This window comes from Nymphaea colorata, chromosome 5, assembly GCF_008831285.2.
Source record: "Nymphaea colorata isolate Beijing-Zhang1983 chromosome 5, ASM883128v2, whole genome shotgun sequence".
NCBI lineage: Eukaryota > Viridiplantae > Streptophyta > Magnoliopsida > Nymphaeales > Nymphaeaceae > Nymphaea > Nymphaea colorata.
Genome location: NC_045142.1, coordinates 13028070 through 13046444, shown reverse-complemented (window position 1 = coordinate 13046444; position 18375 = coordinate 13028070). Strand labels below are relative to the sequence as shown.

Sequence of the window (18375 nt, the reverse complement as noted above, 5' to 3'; positions counted from 1 at the left end):
AAGTGACATATTCAAAAGTGTCGAGAGACTGCATGAGCCATTTGTTGAGAGGGAGTTAGTGGGCCAGCATTTGCAGCCGAAGTAATTAGCCTAGAAGATAATGTTGAAAGCAGCAAATGATTGAGACTCTATTGAAAGAAGCTGCTTGCTTGGACCAATGATGCATTGATAATCTACTAGGGCTAGAAGTGAAAGGTATGCTTGGAGAAACCTCTTGGAAGGACCTAAAAATGTGGGAAAGAAAGAGAAGGTCGCAGGATGAAGTATTCTTCCTTTTACTCCAACATTTAGAAAACTAGATATTTCAGCAAAAAGCCCAAAAAAAAAGTTGGTACGGGAGATCAATAAGTCACAGTGGGCAAAAGCCCAAGCTAGTCCCAAACATTAAGAGCAGTCATCATTCTTCAAAGAGCTTCAACATTTCCATATTGAGGGGAATTATGAAATGAGATCTTCTAAAAGTGCTCAGGTTCTCAATTGAAGGAAGGCACCATTGCATAATCATAGATGCAAAGATCTACTTAATTAGAAAAAGAGAGAGAGGAGAAGAGGAACCAAGACCCAGCCACATTAGCTTTGAGACCGGCAAACCTCACCCAAAATTAGCACTCCTTAATACTAGCAAGAGAGCACCCTCCAAGAATCGAACCTAGCATGTGCATATAACACGCCGCCCAGACCAACTGGTTGCACTAACCATCATTTGGAGAGAGAGAGAGAGAGAGCCAACAAAATAAAAAATTTATTAAAACAAACAAAATCTGGTCACAAGGCGTTACCAATCTACAAAGACAAAAGAAAAAGTTAAAAGTGACATAAGAGAAACATTAACAAAGAAAACAAAAACTAAAAACATGAAGAGCAGAAACCAAAACAAAAAATATGAAGTGCAGAAACCTGAACAAGAAAAACATGAAGAGCAGAAACCAAAACAAAAAATATGAAGTGCAGAAACCTGAACAAGAACGGAAGTGAGAGGAGGAAGAGGGGGAAGGAGAGAGAATTAAAGGCAAATCTATCTTTTTATAAATGGTGAGCATGTGCTGCCGTTTGACATGAACCCTTAAAAAATGAGGGAGTTAATTGAGAAAGTTAAAACCTAAGGTTATCAAAATGTTATTTGACAAGAACATAGGTGCCTTCTTTAAGTTTCTTATAGAGGGTGTCTCAGAACAACTATTTCATTTATCATTTCAATGCTTTGTTATAGTCATGTCCTTAGTTCGATTTTTTTGAAGAGTGCTACCTTAATGGTATTAAAAAGTAATGTTGATATTGATATTAAAGGTGTCATTATCAGGTTTCATTTTTTTTGTCTTTCTTTATATATATATATATATGTGTGAAAACCACTATCATCAATAAGTAACGGGCGCCGTTGAGTCCCCTACCAATCAAGCGTCAAGTTAACTTTAACTGCCGTGACAAAGCGATGGAGGCGCCATCTGCTGCCACTAAGAAATAACCCAACTTGGAATTGGCCCAAGTCGTCATTTCCGTCATCCACGACAGGCGCGGCCAATGAATGAAAGCGATGGAGGCCCTAACTGCTGCCACTAAAAGAGAGAACCCAATTGGAATGCTATCGTTTGGAAGAACCAATTCCGCTGGGAACTGCAACAACTTGGTCTGAAATTTCAGCACCCCCTGCCGGAAGTTCAGGTCATCTTGCAGACTCTGCCTTAAAAGTTGGCCATACAAGACCCGGGCATCTTTCACGGTGCATGGCTGAAAGGCACCCTCGATTCATGGCGATTGCCATCCTACAGTGGACAACGTGGTGGCTTCGGACGAAATAGGAGGAGCAAATCGTCATTTTCTAGGGGATGGCAGAGGAGCGTTGCAACTGGACGATGGTGAAAATAAAAGCGTGAGAGAATCTGCATTGAAGTTTAAACGCAAACGTTCCAGAAATCCTACGGCGAAGGCTAAAATCCAATTGCGCACTCTTTCTCTGAATTGAGGTGGAGGGAGGAGGGAAGGAGAACAGGAGGAGGAACTCGGGGGAGCACCTCCCATTCCTTGTGTTTGCACAGTGGTGGTAGTCGGACATGTGAGTGAGAGAGAGAGAGAGAGAGAGCGAGAGAGATGGCCGCAAAGAAGAAGCTGCAGGAGTCGTTCTCGAAGTTCCTGATAGAGGAGGTGAGGAGGTGGAGCATGATGCGGCAGACGGGCGTGAGCCTCAAGTACATGATGGACTTTGGATCGAGGCCGTCAGAGCGCAACCTTCTCCTTTCCGCTCAATTTCTCCACAAGGAGCTGCCCATCAGGATCGCCCGCCGCGCCGTCGAGCTCGAGAACCTCCCCTACGGCCTTTCTCTAAAGCATGCGGTGCTAACGGTACTCCCTTTCTCCCTCTCTGTGTGTGTGTTTTGCTAAACGAGAAATTCGAGATTGTTGGTAACAGTGCCGTCTACTTTCCTCTTCGGCGTCTTATTCGGGTTCTATCTTTATGTTTTTGTACATGGTTCTTATTAGAGGCGTTCCTTGCCTAGAATTTCATGTTCTTTTTGAACCATTCACTTATGTCTTGCTGTTTTCTGTTTCTTTTCGTGAAAGTTCAGTATGTATCGGTGATCGCAAGGAGAAAGAACCCATAACACTTCCCCTTACGCGCTTTGCGAGGGTGTTCTTATTATTTTGGGTTCTCCTTTTATCGCCCTCTGGTGTATGGAATGACTTCTTGTTTTTGAGAAATTGTTTCGTTCTTTGACGTTTATCATTACCATTTTGGAAAAACATTGTTATCGTAATATTCTTATTGCCGGTAGTGAAACAGTTATTCCGCCAAAAGCTTTTGGACCCACCATGTTCAATATAGGCCAGCCGGTTAATTTGATTGATGTTTGAGTTTTTGATAACTTAGTAACTACTCCTACCATGTTTAATTTTTTCGGCAGATGAAAATGGTTATCCTGTTTGGATCATTGTCATTAGCAATATCCCGTTGAAAGGCAACCGGTTAGCTTGAGTGATCGTTCAGAAGGTGTACTGCACAAAGTTCTTTCGTTAAGAAGACGGATGGCAATGTTTTGACTTTGAAAAAATAACTTTACACCTGACACCTTGTGTACCATCTACCTAGTTTATCTGACAGCTCGTAATTAGTGTCCATAATTCTCATATTTTCTTATGACAGATCGAACCACATAAAACTTTAAGATGGTCTTTAGTTGGAATTAAATAAATGTACTCACTGCTTCATGTTCTGGAAAAAATTGACAAAAAGATTACATTTTTACCACTGAATTTTGTGTTACTAGGACCGGTGATTTTTTATTCTCCAACACACCTAACCATGACATAAGTCTTGACCTTCTGGGCCATCAGTTTGATGCATTATGTGTCTCAAATTTCATACTTTAATTCATATTCATCGAAATCAATGCACTTTAAAATCTATTGTTATCACCGATTATATAGAATACCATCCAGCTATTCTCTCTCTGTCTTTGTCCTTTTATCTATACATGTACACACAATCACCATGTTGTTGGTATCAAAGCATCAATCTCCCACATCTGTTGCTGCTGGATGTGATGCCACCAACTTATGCTCCGTCATTCGTAATTCTACAACATCCTACCATGATTTGCATGAATAGATCAGCTGCTATTACAAGTATATTTCTGAGAAAACAACTGAGCTGACTCTTCCTTCCCAAACTAGCTCTTGGGCTAAGTAACTTGAGTTTGTTTGCCACTGAACTGAGCCCACTGGCTATTTTTACTATTCTTCTGTTGTGATGGTTGCGGTCATGGAGTACCAATCACCTTTTGAGATTTGAATATGTCGGTGGATGTTCTTGAATAGCTAATTGCTTGGGTCTTGTTATGTCCTGCATTAAATTTTTCTTTCTCTTTGTTAATCTTTCTAGTATTTGTTTTGCTGTTAGTTGCAGAAGCTGCAGAAACTTACAGTTGGTAAAGATTAATGAATTTATGTTGCTAAACAACTAATTCTTTCATGTTAGCTTTCTAGATTGTAAGATTCTTCACACAACTTATCTTTATCTTCCAATAATACATGTACATGTTTCAACTTTCTTGGCATTCAAAGTGGGAAATTATCTGCTAGTTGGTTAAGAAAATTTCCCTTTTCATTAGCTTGCTTACATTGTTTATTTTCTGTATGTGACTGCAATCTCTTTCTTGATTTAGGAAAGATGATTTCCTAGTTTATTCTGATCTTTTTTCTCTTTTTCCTCCCAAGTGCTTCTTTCCATTGATGAGGACTTTGTGGGTACATTGTTTATCATTTATTCTTTGCAGCCAGAAAATTAGCTTAGGGGGGCACACATGCATAATAGAAGAAAAGAAATTGTACTTTGAACATGTGGAATTCTCAAAACGTGCTTGTAGTTGCAGCCTTATTTTCAAATGAGCTAAGCTAGGTGCCTTTTTACGAAAATTTCATCAAGGAATGTTACTCAAGTGTTAGACATGGATATAAACCTTAAATCCCAAGATTTTGAGGAAATAAAACAAGGAAGAGAAGATACAAGCTTGAAGTTTTAATCCGCATCCAAGCTCTATTCTCCCTCCAATTGTTGTGTGCATACATAACTTTTGTAGGTCAAGGGAACCTATGATGGTCTCCTCAAAACAACACCAGCCACTTTGGTATCATCAAAGGTTGCAATCCAATTTTCTCTGTGTCCTGAAAGGCTACCTGGTCTAGGTTAGCTTTCCCAAAGTTAACATGATGAAGAACTGCATACTGAACTTTCTACTTAGGAAACATTCGAAGATCACAGGTAATCACCGTATCCTTTATATTTCGCTTGCGAACTTACTCTGTTTCAACATGAACCCATTTCTAGAAGTCCCAGCCAAATGAAGATTCTAACCAAGAGCTGATTAGTGTCTGCTTCTTGGAACAACTCACTGATGTAAGTTTGGACAGTGTGCATCTGAACATAGTTGTGTTCATGCATTGCAGCCCTCTTGTTTCAAAATGTGCAATGCTAATAATAATAAGACCAATGTTTTTCAGTTTAAAAAATTTAGGCTGTTTAATGAATTAATTTATCCCAACAACATGTGCAGGGAAATGATCATTAAAGTAAGAATTTTCCAAATATTTTTTTCATCTTGAAACCAGCTGTAATATTGGAAAAATATCCGAATATTAAAAAAAAAGGACATTTTCCCACATTTTTTCTAAGTGCTTAGTCAAAGTCTTCATGTTACAATGCAACTTTTTTTTTTTTCATTTTTGCTTCTTTTATGTATTCAAAAAGTTTTTCTGCCTGTTTCTTTTATAATGTTGCAAGAAACATATAAAAAAGCTGTTCTCTTGTAACCTTTTAAGTTGTTTTTGTATTTTTTAAATTTTAAAACTTCCATGATTCTGAGAAAATCCACAACTTGAAAAGAACACCATGAAGAAACTCTGTTGGGAAACTGCCAAGAACAATATTGATGATTTTGGTAACAGTTCAGAGGAGTCATATTATTGACTTGTATTGTATATTTTCTTTTTAACTCAAAATCATTTTGCATAACCGCCCAGAACTTAGCAGTGGACATGACTACATCACCAAGTTTTGAGATCAAGACCCCTTTTGAGACTATTAGCTAAGAGACATTCCTCTTTGGCAGATTTAGTGTGTGATATCCAGAAGCTGGGGAAACTTGATTTATCTCACACAGGATCAGCTAGGAAGCTTGATAAACTCAACTTAATAGAGTCATGTTCTCACCTTGCCAGAAAAGATCAGATTAGAGAAGATGGTGAAAGTGAAAAGAGAGGCAGACTGGAAGAGTGTTTCAATTTCCTGGTTTTTATTTATGATGATGCTAGTTATGTGTGTGTTTGCCATAGAGAGATAAACAGAGAGAGGGAGAGAGGGAGAGGGAGAGTTAGAGAGAGAGAGGTCCAACTGCTCAAAACCTGCATCCTACGTGTTTTTGAGTGAGGAGAGCAGCTGGGCATAATAAAAGAGAAAATTTGGGCAGTTCCAGAGTAGGGTTCAAAAGCCTGGATATTAGGCAGGGCTTGTATGATGGGATGGTTCCAATGGAGCAATGGCCTGACCCAGGGCTTGCAGCAAATATGTTGGACTTAGATCTTTAGTTCATTCTGGTGGGTCAGGGTTGCATGTGACCCGTCTTGGCCTAAATATGGCTCTACCCATGATCCTCTTGCCATTTTGTCTTCAATGTATTAGTTTGAATGAAACTAAGTATGAACTCATATGTATCTTTGCGTTATTTGTCACTTTTAATGTTGAATGAACCGGTAGTTATGATTCTTTCATTTTATTTGCTTTCTGTTGCTGCGACAGTAGGAACCATTTTTAACACCAGTGTCTTTTTGGAACTTAGGTGAGAGACTGGTATTTAGATTCCTTTCGTGATCTTCGATCATTTCCGGAGATTAAGGATTCAAAAGATGAGTTGGCATTCACACAAATGATAAATAAAATCAAAGTTAGACATAACAATGTCGTTCCTGCTATGGCCATGGGCATCAAACAACTGAAGAATGATTTAGGTCGAAAGGTGGAGCCCGGTGATCTTCCAGAGATACACCAGTTTCTTGATCGTTTTTACCTGTCAAGAATTGGAATTCGCATGCTTATAGGTTGGTTAACCTTTCCCCTTTTCCCTAAACTTGATCTACTAAAGAAAATCTAACCTAAAATGCAGCCTTGATGCTTGGGTTTTGATCCTTTTTTTTGGTGAAGTTAGGGCAACACGTGGCTCTTCATGAACCCAACCCTTCACCTGGGCAAGTGGGTCAAATATGGACTAACTTATCACCTATCGAAGTTGCTAAAAATGCTGCAGAAGATGCACGTAGCATTTGCTTACGTGAGTATGGGAGTGCACCAGAGGTTCAGATATATGGTGACCCAAATTTCACATTCCCGTAAGTATTTAGTTTGAATTCTTACCTCGCTTTTCTCCCTTGTGATTTCTAGCTATAACATTGTCTTGTTTTTATTCTATTATTTGACAACCAACTTTGTGGAACACATCGACATTCAGGTTTGTATTTCCAATTATTATGTGGTCCTTGGTCTTTGTTTTTTTCCTTTGTTGACTATATGCAATTGCTAGAAATAAGTTGAAGGAACATCCCTGTTTTCCCAATCAATACTTTTACTCTATTTTTATTGACATTCTACTGAATAGCTAGTCCCAAATATTCTGCTTGCTATGATAGGATCATCTTGAATTATCTTGAAAGTTATTTCCCTTTAAAAGACCTTAAAATAAAAATGATAAATCCGACTTTTTTTTATTCATTTTGTGAAGAATTTTATTAATTAATTACTTTGAATTTGAGAATAGCGAAGTATATCCCAAAATACTTGATAAAATCATGCATGTTGGTCTGTATTGCTTCTGATGCTATTCACTCGGGACGCATATCGCTGTCTATAGGTTCAGTAAGATTTTGTTCCCAACTGGATAGCTATTTCTTCATGCCTTCTAATTGATGATACAGTTGCACAGATCTCTTATAGGTTTGATTCTTTTACAGCTATGTGCCTACACACTTGCATCTGATGGTGTTCGAATTAGTTAAAAATTCCTTGCGTGCAGTTGCTGAGATGTTCATAAACTCTGATAAGGAAGCACCTCCAGTCAGAATAATAGTTGCTGATGGAATAGAAGACGTGACAATCAAGGTAATAGATTTTAGCATTTCATGCAATAATGTTTTTACATTATCATGTTTTATATTACTTGGCAATGATTTTCCCTTTATTGAGTTGGTTGTTCTATGTGGCTATCTAATCTGTATGTTTCAGCCTGGGCTTGGACATAAGACCTTTAAGTTATTGAATTGTTAGGGTTTGGACCTAAGACCTTCAAGTTGAAGGGGAGGTCAAGAGTTTAATGCCAAGGATGCTCTCTCTCTTGCCATAAGCTGGTAAGTATCTGCATGAGCTGGTAAGTGTCTGCTTAGCCCCAGCTTGTCTATCCAAAGGAAAAAATGGAAGTATTGGATGGTTATAGGATCTTGATAGAGAATCTGTTTATGCACTTTTAACGAAAAAGAAAACTGTTTCCTTTCTGAAGGTTTTCGCTACTCATGCTTCCTTGAATTTGAGTTGCTTTCCAAATCTTGGGGAGCACTAATCGGTTGCATTTGAGTATTCCTCCAGAACTGCTATATTGGTTTGCTTTTAGTGAAGTTGTGAAATGTTTTGAAGAAACTTCTTACTGCTTTGGTACAGGCCTGGGGCACCATATACACATACATGAGCTAACAATGAGTCAGGAGTCTCGCAAATGGACAAAGACACCTGAGAGAAAAGCAAAATACTTTACCATCTCACTTATAATTTTCAGATAGGGGTAGATTAATAATTAGTTAATCAAGATTAAATTATGTTAATTGTGATTAAGTTTGGATTAAACATTCAATTAATGACAGATTAAGAGCTTAAACATTCAATTAATGACAGATTAGTGCTCTTAAGCTAGGATTAAACACTAAGCCAAACGGAACTGAAACTAATCATTTAAATCCAATTAATTGACCAAACCTCCTCAAAATATATTATCATTTTTCTAAACTTCCTCAAGATAGATTAATATAAAATATGATATAATAAGTATTACAAAAATAATAGATTTTGGCTATAAATAGGGGTTGCCACCGCCTTTGGAATGCAGCATGAGGGAGAAGAGGAAGAGAGAGAAGAGAAAGAAAGGAGAGGAAAAAGAGGGAGGAGAGGAGGAAGAGAGAGAAGAAGAGAAAGACGGAGGATAGGGGAAAAAAAGAGAAGAGAAAGAGAGAGACGCAAAGAAAGAGAGAGTAGAGGGAGAAGAGGAGAAAGAGAGAGAAAAGGGAGAAGAGGAGAAAGAGAGAAAAGAGGGAGAAGAGGAGAAAGAGAGAGAAAGTAGAGAGAGAAAGGAGAGAAAAAGAAAGGGTAGAGAGAGAAAGTTGCAGATTGAGAAGGTGTTTGTCGGTGGTGAGCAGGCAATTGACTACATGGAGTTTTAGTTAAGATTTAATGTTAATAATACATAATTAGATTAATCACGTAGTTTATAGAGTGCTTAGACTAGCAAAGTTGAGATTTAGTAGGCTTGAAGTAAGTTGCTAGTTTAAGCAAATGGTAACTAACTTCAGTTTGATTCTTTCGATACATGTTCATGCATATATGCATGTTATTTAGCTCTATCTGTTTTTGAAAGTACGTGCCACACTCAAATAGGGAACTCGAGCTGTGTTGGTGATACAAGCTCGATATTGAGTTCCAAAAGTCGGTTGTTTAATGATAAACCAGTGCTTTAGTTCTGAGATGAGTATATTTGATAATGCAAGCAGGGTAGTGATGATAAATGTAGAAATATGCTCATACATTAAATTGATTGAGCATGATGGTTGTTTATTTATTTTACACAACTATTTGCTCATAGCCTGAGTTATCGTTATGATGTGGGCAATGACTGGGGGCCAGTTTTATGTTTCCGGGTTGATGGTATAGGGGGAAGGTCCGACAGTCATGTTGCGACTATAAAGAGTCGAACCCAACTGTAAAACATAAAAGGGCCAAGTTGGGTGGCGCAGGGGTTCGGGACCCGTGAGCAGAACCTTCCATGAATGCTGGGATTGATAAAGTGTTCCTTCCTTGGGCTACTTAGAGGAGTCCATCCCCATCATGAGGTAGTAAGTGTGGGATGCAGTTACTGCAGTACACAGTTGAGCTTAACGAAATGTAAGTCACGACAGTATCCCAAACTAGGCCAATATTTCCGATGACTCAGTGTTTGGGACCGTAAGCGGTGCAACGGTCCGCCCTAAATACACCGACGAGCTGGGTGACATCATGTGATCTTACTCAGGCGGGTGCGTGATTGTCTTTTTAGTTATTTGTTTGTTTATTTATCTGCTTTCTTTATTGTCACCGATGTGATTGGTGTTTGTGTGACTCAGATTGAGTTTGAGTCGTTGGAATACCAAAGAAATCGGTAAACCATACTTAGTAAACCCTTTTGAATTATGACTCACTAGTGCTGGAGTGAGCTTCCTTCTAGTAATGATACTCATTATTATTTTAATAATCAATACAATATATAAACTTTACATTCAAATGATATATTGAAAATCTTGCTATGATTTTCATTATACTCAGCGGTTGTGCTGATGCTATGACTATTTGCCTTCATTAGGTTCTCACTATGTGATAGATGATGCTCGTTGATCGAGCGGCTGAAGGGATGAGGGATTGCTGGGAAAGGAAATGAGGCAATGTCTTATTCATTTTCCCTTTGAACTTTTGTTTGTACATTCTTGTGCAACTTTTTAAGTTGTGTGAGACTAAGACTTGAGAGCTGGGGCTCTCCAACACATATAGAGTAATTTTTTTTTTATTAATAGGTGTTTTCATTAGCAACATTAACTGCTAGGACAGATCATGCCTTGCATTAATTACAGAGGAAAGTTATCTGTACGCAGTAGACTGATCGGGCCTATACCAACTACGTAGGTGTGTGATTGTTTTGCTTCTGCTACAAAAAAAAAAGAAAAAAAAAAACTCTGTGCCTATTTCTTTTCGTGATTAGTTGTGTATGACATTGGAGTGTTACACAGATCTTATTAGAGTATGGGCAGTAAAGGTCCTCTGCCCTAAGGTGTGGAGGCTGGACAGCCATGTTTGTCCCAAAACCTGTCTTCTAAATGTCCCAAATTTCCATAATAAGTACATTGAAGTCGCACTTTGCTCCCTGCACCTTGACCTAATCCTCTTCCCCTAGAGGCTTGTCCACGTCCTCCAGGCAGTGTTAGGGCTGCTGTAGCTTGTAGGAGCCTCACTCGGAAGCTGAGAAAGAGAGATAGCTAGTTCTCTGAGTCTATTATATGCCTCAGCAAGATCTGGAATCTTAGCTCCAATAAGCATTTGTATTTTAGTTACCTCAAACTTAGGTGACAAACCAGCCAAGAACTTTTCCACCATTGTCGCTCAAAATGTGTCTTGTAGCATGCCTGACAAGGAGGTTGAACGGCCTTCAATCGTTCATATGCTGCTGTAATTAAAGCAAAGTATTGGGACAAATCTAGGTCACCCTGCTGCAGTTTGAGAAGTTATTTCTCAACTTGTAAGATTTTATAAACATTCTTGTGATGGGAATAAGTTTGTCTCAAGAATGTCCACATGTGTTCGGCAGTCGTATAATAATCAAGAGTAGGTGCAATATCAGATTGCACACTTTCCATAATCCATGACATAACTATGCTATTGTTTTCTTTCCAGGTGGCATACTTTCCTGTTTTTAACAACTGGTTCATCCTCTTCGAGGACATGGTCAACTGACATCATAAACATGCGAGACCAAATTTCATAATTGTGTCCGTCTAATTTCATAGTAGAACCATAAGAAAATGGATTCCCGACAACTTATATACTCATTATGGGTCTTGTTCTTGGTATCATCAGCCATACTGGGTTGATGTCCAATAATTCAAAGCTGCACAAATCGATGGAAGAAAAAAATATGCAGCAGGCTAACAACACCACAATCTCCACAATTTGGAAAAAATTCAACATTGCATATAATCACTTCTGATTATTTGATTCAGCAACATATAAAACTAACTTCAGAACAAGAAGACAACAAACATACTTATTTTCCAATATCAACAACACTCAAGAGGGACACGTATGCAAGTTACATGTGCAAGCTATGTAGAACTGTAGTATAAATATGGATCAACAAGAACATCAAACCCATATAGCCTGCCCAACTTCAACACAACAACAGAATTAGCCTGCCCAACTTCAACGCAGAGACAGTTTGCCCAACTTCAGTGCAGCATGAAGATTCCCCAATTATCCTGCCTGATGCAGCATCAATTCAACTTCAGATCTGATCAACTGCACTGACAACAATAGAAAGACGTCAGCCACCCTTCACGAGGTTGATTGACTTCACCAACATGAATAGAAAGATGTCAGCATCCCTTCACGCCAAACTCAACTGCAGCCACCCTTCAAATCTGAACCACTCCACCATCATCAACGACTGAGGGAAAACTACTTCAACTTCATCATACGATCAACGGAACTGATCAATGATGCGTGAGGTTAAGTCGTGATCAGATCCCTGATCTATGTCACGGTGAATTTTAACGCCCAAGAAAACAATCCCTGATCTATGCCACGGTGAATTTTAACGCCCAACAAAACAGACCAATGAGGTTGGGAGAAGAAGAAGAAGAAGAAGAAGAAAAAGAAGAAGAAGAAGAAGAAAAGGGAGCGACCAATCTGTAGCGTCAAGCTCACCTTGGGTTAGGAGGCTCTGATACCATGTTATGCTGGTTGCAGGTATGAGGAGAGAGAAAGAGCAGTGAAATCGTAGCATTAATCTGCCCCAATCTCTTATTAAAAGAGAAATAGGGTAAACTGAACAATTACACAATAGGTCCAAAAATAAAACAAATACCAATAAAGAGCTGCTCCTAATTATTGAACATTCCAAAGCACCTAATGTAAATACTATTTAACAGGGATAAAAAAGAATATCTAGTAGAACATACTGCTAAAATTGTAAAAAAAACTAAATCTTTCATTTCAAAAGTCTTTTGTGAGAATTTTTTAGTTTCTCTGATCCCTTTGATCACTTTTTGTAATTATCATGTTGCCAATATATAACAAGAGTGTTCATAATACCTGCAGTTGTTTCTTGAAAACAAAGTTGTGTCAGCCAAAGGTATAAAGTTATGGTTAGCTGTTAACAATATTAAGAGAATCAAACCAGATTTTGGAAGCTTGTTTGAGCCTGTGTAAAGCCTTCTTTTGCTTCAACTTGTACGCCAGTTGGAGCATCCATATAAACTTTTTCCTCAAGTTCTCGATTGAAAAAGGCATTCTTGGCATTCCCTCTGTGTCTATGTCTACTTTCCTTACATACATTGTTCACTTGTGTATGTAAGGGTGCATGCTCCCACCGGTCAGTGCCATCCTTTTATATCTAAGGATTCCCTTCCTTTCTTTGGGTTTTTATAAAAGTGGACTCTTATATGAGCTTTCAACTTCCTTGTAAGTAAATTTGAGTTCAAGCCAACTTGCTTACCTCATTCATGATGTAGTGTGTTCTTGAGCTAATGAAATAAAGCATTGTGAATTCTTTTGCCTCTTCTTTTTATGCACTTTGTGTTCTTTAGTGATTAGTACATGTACTCTCGTATTAGGCTTGTGGCGAAAAAGGAGGACCATCGTGCCGCATGGACCGAAGGAAGGTTGGCCATGGCACATGACATCCATTTGATAAATACTTCATCCCTAAATGGATACAAGAACGATGAGTGTTTGAACCAGGCAAAAGTTTCTTCATACTTCATAGTCTACCCCATACTCTTGGGTATAACCTTTGGCTACTAACCTAGTTTTATGTCTCTTTAATGTTCCATTACTTAATTTATATGTAGAACTTAATTTGTACTTCATGTAAGACAAATCTTGTTTCTTGAGACCATTTTCTGATTTGACACTGCAATAATGTGAGGCTGTTTGGAAATAGTGCACTTATAGATGTCTTTTGGTTGACATCTGTAAGGTATGCCCAGAGGTGTGCATCGGAAAAATTACATTGCCACCCTCAATACTGTTGTTTTGTCAAAGTTATGTTTCCAAGCAAGTTTGAGTTGTAATTTCATCTTGGAAACAGTAAAAATCGCTTCTCTGCACAATGCTGAGTGCAGTTACTGGGCCATTTGATGACATTGTTGTCTTCCTCTTCAGATCTCTGATGAAGGCGGTGGAATACCAAGAAGTGGGCTGCCAAGGATTTTTACTTACCTGTATAGTACAGCAAACACAGCATTGGATGAGCATTCAACTGCAGATGAAGTTACTATGGCTGGATATGGATATGGGCTTCCAATAAGCCGCCTTTATGCAAGGTACTTTGGAGGTGATTTGCAAATAATATCTATGGAAGGATATGGTGAGTGACCTTCTCATATATGTTTCTGTATATATTGAGGTTACATTTCTTTTCCTCATCTTGCATTTTACCTAAGGGCTGTTAATTGCATGCATGTAAAAATTTGGTAGAAAATGATAAGACCATTCTACTGTTTTGAGTTCTACTGGTGCATGAGTGGAACGTGTGTTTGCTTATTTATTTGTCTATTTACTTATACTGCATGCTTCTTTTCTTGTATATTTTTGTTTATGCTGCTTTCAGTTTGAAGCCACCGTTCTGAGTGAGAAAACTTGCTTCATGTTGATTCTGATATTAATTGACCTAATGTTGCCACCTAAAAGGTTCGAGCATTATGCTGGTCAGACAAGATTAGAACTAATAATTTTCAAACGGTGGAAAAGCTCTGCTGTGCATGAAGTAATCAAAGTATGCCAGGCAGAATTTGAGGGAAATGGAAGCTATAATTTGTTAGGATGATTGGGAGAACTGTCTTGCAGATTTTACAAGCTTGAACAGAATTGTATCATAAGGACAACATGAACTTGCTGAAGCATCTCAACAGTTGGATACCATATAGTCCTAAGTTTATTCTTTTTTTTTTCCTTTGTTTCCCTGTATGGCAAAACCAGGGTAACCTAATCATGTAAATTGGGACAACCGACGGGTCCAAAAGGTTAAGACCCAAAATGTTGATGAGTCCAGGGTTATTATTGCACTTGCACAATTTACAGAGTTATACGTGGCTTGAATGAGAAGTGCTAAAGACACTTAAAATGAATGAGAACTTCTGTTATATGAACCAAAATGCTTCAATTAAAGCTTAGCTCTACAATAGGGAATCCCTCACAATGCACAACTAAAGCGGCTGGCTTATCTAGCCCTTGGTTATCTCCAAATAGCTATAGAGTTGGATGGGAAGTAGCAAGTGCCGGCTCAGTCAATGGTCAAAAATCAATTCTACCAAAAGAACCAAAGATATGTAGGAAATAAAAAATAAAATGCGTGTAAAACGAAAAACTATGCATATCACATTTACAATGTATATGAACATATGTTTGTACATGTATAGATATATATATCAATGTTGTAAAAAGCGTATCGTAAGCCGTATCGGTCTGGCTTTAAGATACGTCGTATTATAAAATATCGTAGCGTATCGTAGCTGTATCGTTTTTTTTAATAAATCAGAAAAAAATCGAATAAAATTCGAACAAAATCATAAAAAATCAGTAAAAATCAAGAATAATATGTTCTTCATAAATCATGTTTTTACAAAATGATAGACTTATTATTGCTATAAAGTTACGGTTTATCATTCATAAACATTAAAATTCATCAAGATAATGAAATTGTGAAAATGTATAATGTCAATACATATAAAATGAAAGCACTCTCGACTCTCATTCATAATCCTCATCATATTCATTCTCATCCTCATCTCCATCTTCTTCTTCATCTTCATCTTCATCTTCACGATTTAAAAAAACCCCTTTCCTCCCAACGGAAATTAACCACCCACGCACAAATTCATGGTTTGATCGATGATTTCACTTTGAAAATCAATGATTTAATGATGGAAATCGATGATTTCCCTCCACGACAGTACAATCTCTAGGACAGAAATGAAGAAGAGGTGGATTTTTATAAAGCAAACTCGAAAAAGGGGGATTCAAGCCCGCCTTTTTTTGAAATCAGCCCGTATCGTAAGATACGGGGCGTGTCGCATGGTATCGTACGATACAGAGGCCTGTATCGTATGGTAGAGGCACGATACACTCCTATTTACGATACATGGGGTGTATTGTATCATATTTTTTAAACGATACAATACGTATCGTACGATACGTACAACACTTATATATACAATACGTAATAAATCACACACACACACATTATATATATATATATATATATATCATAGTCACAGAAAACGCGTTTTTCTTAAAGAAACATGATAAATTAAATGACTGTTTAAAACTTAAAAAAGAATGTGTTTTTTTTTTAAAAAAACGTTAGAAATGAAAAAAATGCAATTTTCTCACTTTTTTCATTTTTTCAGTTTTTTTTCAATGCCAAACAGTTTTTTTTTCATTTTCTATTTTTTGTTTGTTGCAAATCTACTTATCTTTTGATGTTTGTGTTATTAGTTTCTCACTTATTTTATTTTTCTCCCACTTTTAGTTTTTAAAATTTTTAAAAATTTACCGTACTTTTTTTTTTCGTTTTTTTCAAATTTACTGTATTATATCCGAGAAAAACCTCGCCGTTTAAAACTCCGAGACATTATTTGTGACTATATATATATATATATATATATATATATCACAACTTTTCAATGAAGAGTGATAACCGTTGTGAGATACATAATTATGTTACATGAGTGCGGGGTGTGGCGAGTAGGGGCAGAGCCAGGATTTTTTCCAGGGGCAGGCCAAATAGTCCACCCTTAGATTCAGGTAGGGCTAAACTGAACCTGAATCTAAAAAGTACATTGCACATCTAAATTTTTTTAATTTTTTTAATGTATTTTTTTCTTTTTCAGTTGGTTGGGGTGGGGCCATGGCCTAGGTGACGCACACCCTCCCTCCACCCCTGGCGGCAAGGGTGTATATATATAAGATATTTATTTATATATATATATAAGTGTATGTATTCATAATATATATAATTTTTTAGCTCGTTCCTTTGCTTAATCTGTCTTTCTTTTTTACTTTTATTACTATACATAAAGAAAGAAAGGGACAAGGAGAAGAAAAAAAAATGAAAAATATTTTGAACTTGCATAAGAAAGGATGCGGTTGGGGTGCGTGTCGGAGCAGCATCAGCACCAGCGTCGTGTCAACAAGGATGCGGCCCTTTTTTGAAAAGTCTGTGTGACATAGATACATAATCCAAGAAGGGAAAAAGAAGCAAATGCACAACACAATCATTTCAATGAAGGCAATTGTTAAGATAGCAAGTTATCTAGTGTTGGCATGAATAGTTAGTCACTGTAATTCTTATATTATAGCTTTCTCAGTGTATTATTTTAGAGAGGCTTGTGCTCCGTAAAAGATAGTCAAATGAGGTGGTGCCACTGTGGTCATAGATCCTCAGAGATTGAACCACAATAAAATTGTTAGCATTTGTTTGTCTTTCATGCTGTGATGCAGATCTTGTCTGTTTAACAACCAATTCATAACTTTTCCACACTTGGAATCATGTCTCCTCGTTTTGACAAAATAACCTTGCCAAAACAGGCACTTCATCTAGGACACCTGGTAGTACATGCTACAGGATAGTTGGAATTTAGGCTGTCTACCAGTACACACCATTTAAAATTAAAACTCGTTCTTGGGTAGGTATGTGTACATGAGATGTTGCTATATTCATATTTTTCTGATTGGTGTGTGTCTTGTGCAGGTACAGATGCATATCTTCACTTGTCACGGCTTGGAGATTCACAGGAGCCATTGCCTTGATTCTGGAAGCATGGGTCGAGGCTTTCTTCATTCTATGAAGTTCTCTTTTGTTTCTTCAAATTCTGCACTAACATGACGATTTCATGATTGGCCCTGCTAATTTTCTCCTGTAGAGGAGCGTGTGGTGTGTGATGACACATCTATGGTGTATCACTTCCAGCACTTCCGCTGGATTCAATTTTATATACACTCTCTCTCTCTCTCTCTCTCTCTCTCTGCGTGTGTGTGTGTGTGTGTGTGTGTGTTGTGTGTGTATGCATGTGACTGTACGCTGCCTTCATTGTTTTTCATTGGTTGTTGCGTATTATTACCATGACATGGCTTTGGAAATTGCCAGTACCGTCAAAATTTGCTAATATGACTGGCTTTGTATTGGATGGCCAGCAAGCTTGAATGGATTTGCCATGCTCATCTTGAAAAGTTGAACTCAAGGTCTGGTCTCATTTATGTCCATATTACATTGATTCAGCAGACAATTTGGTTAAATTGTAGAAGAAGAGATCCGATCAGATTCATATAGCTTTTTGGAAAAGATCATATGAGTAAAAACTTGATCCCTGACCGTCATTGTATTCAGTGCAAGTAATCCACCATCCTACCACTTTTTGCATTCTCTTACCCTATTGTTTCATGAGGTCTTCTATCTGATGGACCCAACCTGACTTGGGTCTGCATCGGATTTCAACTATGTCGTGCAGCCAGATTAATCTTTAGATTTCCAGTTCAAGCCTGACTCACCTCATTGTGCAACATCTATTCAAAATCCATTAGCGTCCCTCGTCATTGTGGTTCTCTTTTGACATGTTTATACATAACCAACGACTGTTGTTGTTCAAGAAAACATGAAGAACAATATTTCATTAGATGACGGATGTCTCCCAGGGCATTGCAATTCTCCACGAAAGAGAGTGAATCAATTAAGATAAAATTAGGATTTTTCTGTGGAGCTCGATGTCCAAAATTTTTCAGTGGGTATCCTATATAGCGGGTGTCCTACGTCTGGTTTTTTCTGTTTTCCT

The 18375-nt window shown here is 37.8% G+C and overlaps 1 protein-coding gene across 1 annotated transcript; it reads left to right on the top strand.

The window, feature by feature from the left end:
• The first annotated feature begins 1542 nt into the window (after positions 1–1542).
• On the top strand, positions 1543–17560 carry LOC116254246 (pyruvate dehydrogenase (acetyl-transferring) kinase, mitochondrial). The gene is made up of 6 exons (XM_031629488.2): positions 1543–2340; positions 6330–6588; positions 6696–6876; positions 7495–7642; positions 13709–13913; positions 17298–17560. Exons 1-6 carry the CDS (start codon positions 2089–2091, stop codon positions 17354–17356), a joined length of 1104 nt encoding a protein of 367 aa, XP_031485348.1. The 5' UTR covers positions 1543–2088; the 3' UTR covers positions 17357–17560.
• Positions 17561–18375: the final 815 nt, after the last annotated feature.